Below are 9,955 nucleotides of genomic sequence, written 5' to 3' on the forward strand. Positions count from 1 at the left end.
ATATTAACTATATCAGATTCATGGAATATGTCAATATGTTAATATTGAGTTCATAAAAGTTTAGATATTTTAAATATATAACATTTAATATTTACTCAGCTAAAAGTTTTATGTATGGGTTATTATTAAGCTTATATCAAATATGAAGGATAAAATGTTTCCTTTTTCCTTAAAATCTCCAGGTTATTTTTACCGGTTATAAAAAGTAAAATTGCAGTTGGTATCTAAGCTTGAGTGGTACTATATATAGAGCCCATTACATGATCTAAAATATAGCCTATATGGTATTAGAGCCTATCCTATAATTTTCTTTCATATATTCTCAAATAGCCTATATGGTATTAGAGCCTATCCTATAATTTTCTTTCATATACTCAAACACTGCCACGACAAACAAACCAAATCAATATACCTAATTCGGTAGAACCACCAAGCCACTTACTATAATCGATCTCAATATAATTTTACCAAATTCACTACCTAGAATGAGTATCCAAAAATAAGATAAATGGATCTTGCTCTTTCCTAGGAATTTAGAGGGTTTTTTACAGCTTCTATAATCCTTGAGGGCTCAAACGGTAAAAATATAACCACACTTTCTAAATAACTAGAAAGATTCCTTACATTTGACCATTTGTTTAAATAGATATAATATATTAATATAAATATTATTGTAATCACTAGTCGTAATCCCGCGCATTTGCGCGGACTCAAATTTATATACTTAAAATTTGATTAAATTGAAAACTTAAGTAATATAAAATAATTCTTAAAATAATAAAATTCTTAGCTCATGAACTAATAAAATTAAATTAAAACCACACCTGTTCTAATAATCAAAGTGATGAATTGTTTTAAAATAGTAAAAACCTATATATGATACAGGTTTTCCATTTTATTTTTAAAAAATATTTTTTATACCGGTATTTTATCTCTTGTAGTAGTAGTAATAAGATAAAATGTAAGTACTTTTTTTAATGAATAAGTGTAAGTACTTTCTATTATCATTGTTTCGTTTTCATCGACTTCTTGAATTTGATTTTTTATCGGTTTCTGTTAAATATGTTATCGTTTCTTTTTTTTGTTCTTAATATAATTTTGTTTTGTTTTTGAAGAAAGTTATTAAACGAACAAAATATTATAAGTTATATAGTATAAACAATTGTAAGTATGGTATATTGTGCAAAATAATAAGTTGTTTATGTGAATAATTTGTTGTTGAAATCTTTGTTCTTGTTCTTGCTCTTTATTTTATTCTTCATTAAAAAATATTATCATCATTCAACAATTTTGGTATCTTTTTAAAATTCTATCATTTTAATGAGGTGTTGTATTATGAATGGCTTAATTTACGGATAACATGATAGATTCGGTCTACCTAAAATTTCTCTATAAATATAAAAAAATTTGCCGCATAATATTTGTAAGCCCACTGAAATTTGAAATTTTTTTATTGTTTACTGGACATTTTTTGGGCAGTCATCTTCAGCAGTTATATAAATAGTTTTTATAAATTAAGACTAATGGAAATGCTTATTTGCTAGTTTTAGAATAAAAATTAAAAAAATTAAATTAAGAATTCGTCAAAATTAAATAAATAGTTTATAAAAATTTATAACTCATGAAAATTAAATAAAGAGTTTATAAAAATTTAAAACTCACGCCCTCAATTAATAATAACTTTTATAGTAGATTTGTTTTTTTTAAACATTAAATTATAAGTTTATACAAATTAAATACTCACAAAAATTAAATAAATAATATAATTTAAACTATACAAACATTTAAACTATATTTGTATAGTAGAAGTAATTAAATAAATAGTTATACAAAGTGACAACTCATGACAAATATAGTATTTGTAGTGAAAAATATTAATTTAAATTATTTATACATACTTAAACTTTAAATTTTATTTTCTATATGTAGGAAAAGCATTATTCAATAGTTATTTATAACTTGACTAACTCTAATTGTTTGGTAATAAATTTTGCCATATATATATACTTGACTAATATATACCAATAAAAATTCGAATAATCAAAAGCTGACTCAACAAATTCAAAACAATCTAATATAACTTGCTGCTTCTATAATATTGATTATATAATCTAGTTAAATATGATTGAAATAAAAGAGGTTTATTGAGTATTAAAATTGCTTATTTTTAGAAAAAAGTATTAGAATTGGTTAATGATTGAAATAATGAGTTAACTTGTAATTGAGTTTGAATAAGATTAGTATACCTATTAATTAGTAGATAATATCCATTATGTAGATTGCGATGATATCTCATATAGCCTAACTAATAAATCATAATTGCATTCATTTAAAAATAGATTCATTAAAAAATAATTTAGTAATTGAAAGTAAAAGAAGATGCTAATTTATTACTGTAGTTGTCCCTCTGTACCATATATTTCACATAAATTCACTTAGTTGAGATTTCAAAATTAAACAGAAACATTAAACAATCAAAATATCTATCAAATTGCCAGGTTTAAAGGCTTAATAAATATATAGGAGAAATAAATTATTTTTGATATAGACAATTAGAATAAGAATATGCTTTATGACCTTGGGTGCGTATTAGGTCGGTTCAATAAAAATAAAATTAGATTATTCTATCAAATTATTTAAGTTTTTTTACTAAACCGATTGAATTAACTAAATTAGCTGAAATTTAGCCTAATTATAGAAAAATTAGAAATTGAAAAATAAATTGACCGAGAATTGAGAAAGGTATTCTTTGAGGCACTAAGGGCCGAAAGTTGGATGTTATGGAATTTTTGAAATTCTGCAAAGCAAATGTAATAACTCAATTTGACCGATTCAAACATGAAAAATAAATCAAACATGATTAGAATTAATATTAACCGGCATATAGAAAAGCAATAAATCTGAAAACCTTTTTTATATGACAACAAACTGATAAACAAAAGAATAATCCCAAAATTCAAAAGATACATTCATAGAAGAGCCGAACAGTAATAAAAATAGAAAATTAAGTGATTAAATAATTTTTTAGAAAAAGATACATTATTGAAGAATGATGCAACATCACCTGTATCACCTTAACTTTTGATTTCTCTATTTTAATTAGGCATAAAACCATTTTGGCAAATATTGCTCAAGTTTCTTTGTTGGGTTTGGAGGATTTTCAATTTTTGTTCATTAATTGAGATGGTATAAGGATACTGAAAAACGATGAAATAGAAATAATTGATTTTATCTCATTTATATTATTTTATAGTTTTTAGAAGGTTTTAAAAAATCAAACACTATTAAATAGCTTAAAAAGATAAACACTAAATAACTAATTTATATAAATAGATTATTTATAAAAAAATTAAATAAATAGGTAGTTCAATAAAAGTGGGAACTCATGAGAATGCTCTATTTGGTGAGAATCAATAAGAGCGCTCCGTTGGTCCTCTCAATTATATAATATATAGATTAGTTTTTTTTTACAATCAAAATAATATTTCATTAATATCAAGTAGTTATAAATTTAAAAATTTCAAAAAATTATAACTGTTTTTAATAACCAGACATAAAATAAAAAATAGATCTTTGTTCATAAATCGCTTTACAAAATCAAAATTAAAATTACATAACTACTCTACCATCATAAGAATCTCATTCTTTACTGTCTAACAAAACACTCACCAAAACTTCATAAAAAAACCCAACAAACAAACCTTTCGATATAAAAAGGACAACAAATCTTTCGATATATAAAGTACAATAAATCTTTCGATATAGAAAGGACAGCAAAACTTCCAAAAAAGAAACACAATCACCATAACAAAAAAATATCAAAACAAAAATAACAAAAAACTAATATAACCTCTAAACAATTTCATCTTCAATTTTGAGAAGATCTTGATTTATCTCTGATTTTTGATTCGAGATATATTGATATGATGTGACTCGTCGATAAATTTATCAACAAAACTTAAAAATAAATAAAGAGTCGGTTATTTTTTTTTATGTAAATAAACAATAAAAAAATAAATGTCTACCGTCAACGACAAGAATACACTATTGACGACAGCCGAAGCAAATTAGTTGATACTATTAAATACATATTTTCTAATGATAAAAAATAATAGTTATAATTATTAAAATATGTTTAATAAAAACATCAATGTTATCAAATAAATATTAACTTCAATACTTAAAATTTTACATAATTATTAGATTTGTCACTTAGAATTCAATATTTAATTTTAAATTTTATTAAACACCATCTGTGAGTTTAAAGTCATAGGATCTAAAAGGATCTACATAAAACCGTATGATAAATAATAGTTCAGCTTATAAATTTAAATAAAAATAAGGCTTAATGCCTTAAAAAAATCCGATCTTTCATCCCCTTTTCAATCCTACCCTGACGTTGAAAATTTGTCAATTTTACGCCGTTTTGCATTTTTTTCATTTCAATTGTACTCTGAAGTATAAAATTGACCTTTATTTAGAATTCTTCAAAAATGGTCAATTTAATATAAAAAGTTAATTTAATGCAAAAAGGATCAATTTAGAGAAATTTTGCCAAATAAGAAAAAGTCAATTTTATGTTTTAGGATATAATTGAAATGAAAAAATATAAAATAGGTTAAAATTGACTGATTTGCAACGTCAGAGTAGGATTGAAAAGGGGATGAAAGGTCAGAGTTTTTTTAAGCCATTAGGCCTAAAAACAATACCATCAATACATATCCTAAGATGTAATTTTATCCATTTAATTTTCTTGGTTTTGCATGCCATTATAAATTAATATATAGTACTATATTAAAATTTTATGATGGCGTGCAAAATAAAAGAACTATATTTTTATCCACCTCAGCCACATTTTGAAATCTTAATTAGAGAAACTTTTTTTGATTAAATTAATTAAGTGAATTAGTATTCGCAACAAATAGGCAAAAGCATAATCTAATTGTGCAGTTGCCACCTGCATACTTCACCCATTAGGAAAAGAGTGCCTCCAACTCCAACATTCACAGCATAGTTGTTGCAAAGGAGAAATTCGTATGTCAAAATACCATCATAAACCATTATTTACGACTATCATTTAATTAAAATCATACTTAGTTAATGATTAAAAGAAATAGTATATATTATTTAAAGATAATGTGACTTTTATTAATTGATGGTAATAAATAATAACACTTCACATGTCACACTTTAAATGGATAGTTTATAATTTTGAGCTTCACCTAAGAATTTATCAGTTACAAAGCCAATTAAAAGTAGCCTATCTAGTTCTCATTCTCAGATTATGGTGGCAGTTACAAGGACCTAGAAAATGAATACCGCACAGCCATAAAATGTGCTGCTTCTTAGCTTTGTCTATCATACCAATTGCGCATACATTCTACCATTACACACCTTATTCTACTTTTAACTTGTCATTCCAACTATAATTTGGGCTCATGCAACAGTTTCACCGTTTCTCCCTCCAATTCCCGGCACCAATGCATACACAATATGATTTATTATATCAAACGCATAAATCAAAATAAATGAACCTGAATATTTTTGTTATTCTAGCAGCCTGAGATTCTTTGATGACATTGCTAAATTTCATGAATATACAGCTATATGATCTCTTCTCCTTTTCAGATCTAAAGCTGCAACACAGCTCAAGCACGGTGGGGAAAAAAACATGAATTAAAAGATCCTATCCATTTGAAAATTGGGGCAGCAGGTTAGGAGATTCCTCTTCTCAATTTGTGGCAACCAGCAATTGAACTTGGTGTCATCAGTGATGTTGTAAAATAACGAAAAATATTCTTGATCACAACCTCCTCCCAATTTTTGCAAATCTTCTGGCTACTCCAAATATAACTGCCTTAGTTAATAACCCCCGGTCGAGAGTACAAGCCAGGGCAATAGCCCCACCAACCATTAGCAGCTTAGGCATGTTTCCCCCGATTTTCTTGGACACATCCTCACTTTCTTCCTCTGTCGAAATACTAGTATTGCTCTCCAGAGATTTCAGATAATCTGAGCCAACTTTGGTGTTTATCTGAGCCATTAAAGCACAATGTGTAAGTGGGCCTCCGGCAGCCCTGTGCTTCTGATATGCACGTAAACCAGGCTCGATCTTCTTCACAGCTCCCCACATACCCTGCCGAACTCCAAGTTTTGCAATTTCCCAAGGAATACCCATGTCTTCATGATGAAAGAGTAGCACCTCACAAGCAGTTAGCTGTCCATCTCCTCTTTTTGACTCAACTGATTCACAACCAAAAGATTCATGGCTTAGTCACTTGTAGACTTGTAGTACTCAACATTAGAGCAAATGCTCTTAAGTAAATAAGGACAAAAGAACATAACTAAAGTTACCTGCACGAATGCACCAGCTTGAATAATACAAATCAACACGTCTAGGTTTATTGCGTCTAGGCACAGAGGAGCAAGGAACTCCCTGAAACATGCAAAGCGGCAAATTACTCGCGGATAGAATTTAGACTAACAAAACAATACAATATCGTGTAAAAGGAATTATGCAATGTTATCCCAACCTAACAGAAGGATTGCTCATGAAAATGGCCCCAAGATAGTGGGTTTGCTCTACCTTAACTATAAGATGCAATTGACTGACTTTAAGATTGGATAACGAATCACAAGACAATTCAGGTCATTGAGCAATTAGTTAACAGGGTTAAAATGATATTCATGCTACTTTAGATAACACATCCCAAAATGGGATGTCAACAAAATGGGAAAAGTTCATTAATGATAGCTATGGCTAAAAATCCTAGCATTCTGATTACATAATTAAATGAATACGGAAATAATATCACCCCATCCATGATCCATCAAATAATCAAAACACAAAGTCTAAAAAACGCGACATATGATGCACATCAGAGAATACAGAGACAAGTCACTCTTCACCTACCTTCGTAACACAGTAATACGTTCGACCTGATTCCCAAATTCGACGGCCTATGATGTACTCTCTGTCACTACAGAAGAAGGGAAACTGTGCCAAAAAAAGTCATAAAGTTTAGCAACAAGGCAGCATAACCAAGCATAAGATGCAGTACGAAAGAGATGCAAAAAACAATCCCTCTACCTTGCGTACCCACTGGACCATCATGGTCCCTGTGGTTGGGCACTCCTCCAAAGTTGCAGCATGTAAAAGCATGTCGTCCCACTTGGACCGAAATTCATCATCCCAAAAGAAGTCCCTCATGAGTTCAGGAACAACATCCTCATAAACAGTTCTGCTACGATATTGTGGAGGGCCGGTCTAGCAATTTAGATAAATGATAGAATTAATCATATGATAACAAAATTCTAGAAACAGGCAACATAGAAGCAAGAAATTTGACAGAAAGGAACCAACCTCAGGGTCTCTGCGCCAAGCTTGATAGGACATAGTCGGGGTAGAACGGTCCATCATCTGAATCCAAGCAGGGCCACCATCTTTCTCTTCCACAATTTTCCACAAATGCTCTAAATCATCATCATTCACAATTTTTGATTGTTGTTTGTCAAACTGGGGTGAACTGCTGAAAACAAATTAGGGTTATTGGGATAAAAGAGCAGGCAGATAGTGAATCCAATCAATCTTGAAGTTGAAGAGTTGTTAGCCGAATGAAGATAAAAGAGTGGTGAATAGAGACAGGGAATGAAAGTGACAAACCTGGAATCAGCAGCAAGGAGAGGCGGCGCAGTGGAGGAAGAAGAAGAAGGGTTTTGAATAGGATGGTGAGCAACCCATGGGAACTGAGGTTTGAAAGAATTAAAGAAAGTTGAGGAAGATTCAGCCGGCGCCAGCGCGGGAGACGATGAGAGTTTGTGTGTAGAGGCAATTTGTCTAGTTGCCAAAGTGGCCCATTTGGGTTTCCATGTCCATCCAACTAAAATTCCAATCATGACCGCAATCCATAAAGGAAGCGTAAAGATGGAGAGGTCAATTAGGAGATCCCCAATGGTATTAGTTGGCCGTTTCAAAATCTCCAGCAGAATTGAGAACAAAGCCATGTTTGAGTGAATAAAACCCTCGATTAAATCGAAAAGATAAGAGGCGTTGAGGAGCGGCGATTAGTCGAGGGTTTTGAAGGAGAAAAGAAACTGAAATGGAGAAGGAGGAAGAAGAAGAAGAAAATTGGAGAGTGAAGAATAAAGAATAAAGATAAGGATTGCAGAGATAAGCGGTAGAGAGAGGCGTTGAATAGATTAGCGTAGGCCCACTCTTTTGTTTTCTGTTTTTGTATACACAAAATGTGAACGAACGCTGCCGTTTCACTCTTCAAAACTCAAACAGCCCATACGAAAGGAAATGCGTGGAATTTTGACGGACTATCTTTCTTTTGATATACAGTCATTTCATTTGGATGGTACTACAGCGTCACTAAATATATATATATGGAGCAGGACTATGGGTCTCCTCCGCGTTCTCATTTTTCACGTTTATCCCACACTTCTTTACCAACCAAATCGCTGTAAATCAAATCTCAATTTCTGTTTTTACTTTTCATTTCTTCCAATCCGTTACCCCATTAAATTGTTTCATTTTTTACTTCTTAATTAAACTCTAATGCTTTTAATACTACCTTTTTTAATTTACTAATTTAGAAAATACTTATTTCTTATTATTAAAACAAACACTGCTAATATATACTACTAAATTCAACAGACTCATAAATTAAAATTTTAAATTTGTAAGATGAACAATTATCAAATATATGCTCCGTCCATAGGTAGGGGTGAATGCATAGAATAGAATTGAATGTTAATCCATTTGTCAAATCTGAAATGGTAGGCAGCGCTAAAGATTGAATTTCATGCTACCTACCGCTAAATTTGACACCTATTCTTTATTAATTTATTTTGTACTTTGAATTCACCTTTCTTCCTGCTTGTTTACAATATTTTATTTGGAATCAAATAGCATCGGTTGGACCAAGGCTATGAATTTAAAAAACTTTCATTTCAATATCTATCAGCTTCGTTAATGTCTCAGAATCGGCTGAAATAATGCGATTTCAATGGCAAAATTCCAAATCTTCTCTAAAACCATCCCAACCAACTCTAAAAACTCTACAATTCTAGCTCTAATATACACTCCCTCCAAAAGTTTCAATTTTACATAAATGGAGAATATTAGATAATTTTAGTTGATCTAATTTTTTTTAAAAATATTGTATATATTTTTGAAAAAGTGAGATACCGGATATGATCAAAAATATTCATGACCTCTTATTTTTAAACTTGAACTTTATTATTATTATGTTAAAAAATAGTAGTAATTAATTATTTGATGGAGAGCAAATCAAAGCAAAACAAAATAGTATTATGGGGTCTTAATATATAAAGGTACAGTTGATGATTTGCGATTTAATTAACATGAACTAGCATCCAAATAAGGCATTTTTTATATCTTAGGAGGAAAACAAAAAAATGCACTACTGTTTTGTAAAAAGAGACCGAAGGAATGATATTTTAAATATATATTTTTAAGTTGACAGTATCATACTAAAATAGATTATAGCTTTTATATGATATAGTTGAGATAAATACATCTATAAATTTTCAGAATTTGTTCCCTTTCAATCTTCCTGATAACAGGATTTTCAAATCTAGCCATATTAAAAGTCTAAAAGTTGTTCGTTTGGAATAGTATAATTCTTAAAAAAATGTCATGTTCGGAAAGTCCATATATCATTTTCCGGTTTTCCGTCCCGAATTTACCTCTATGATGTATCAAGAACAGATCACAAAATTAGTGTGATCGTTTTTTACGAATAATTTTGTGTGTCCAAGCTTTATGTTCAACAGTTTGACCTGCAATGAGTTCTAAAAGACTCCCTCTAAGTTAAACACTTAAGAATGTTGGTGTTTAGTGTTATGGAAAAATAAACAAATAAGTTGGTGAACAAGGTGTATGTGGTTTAAAGAAAGAATGTAAGTTTGGTTAGATAAGTTGATTATT

General features: G+C 29.8%; 1 protein-coding gene across 2 annotated transcripts; it reads right to left on the minus strand.

Annotated features, from left to right (window-relative positions):
- Positions 1-5,485: 5,485 nt before the first annotated feature.
- On the minus strand, positions 5,486-8,310 carry LOC126677346 (uncharacterized). Of its 2 annotated transcripts, none has more exons than XM_050371911.2 (6): positions 7,664-8,310; positions 7,364-7,526; positions 7,091-7,267; positions 6,914-6,997; positions 6,355-6,436; positions 5,486-6,243 (listed from the first exon to the last, which is right to left on the minus strand). In XM_050371911.2, the coding sequence occupies exons 1-6, from the start codon at positions 8,002-8,004 to the stop codon at positions 5,804-5,806; spliced, it is 1,287 nt and encodes a 428-aa protein (XP_050227868.1). In that variant the 5' UTR covers positions 8,005-8,310; the 3' UTR covers positions 5,486-5,803. The 2 variants fall into 2 exon arrangements, with proteins under 2 accessions (XP_050227868.1, XP_050227867.1); XM_050371910.2 differs by having other exon boundaries at positions 7,364-7,529.
- Positions 8,311-9,955: the final 1,645 nt, after the last annotated feature.

This window comes from Mercurialis annua, linkage group LG4 (assembly GCF_937616625.2).
Source record: "Mercurialis annua linkage group LG4, ddMerAnnu1.2, whole genome shotgun sequence".
NCBI classification, from domain to species: Eukaryota; Viridiplantae; Streptophyta; class Magnoliopsida; order Malpighiales; family Euphorbiaceae; genus Mercurialis; species Mercurialis annua.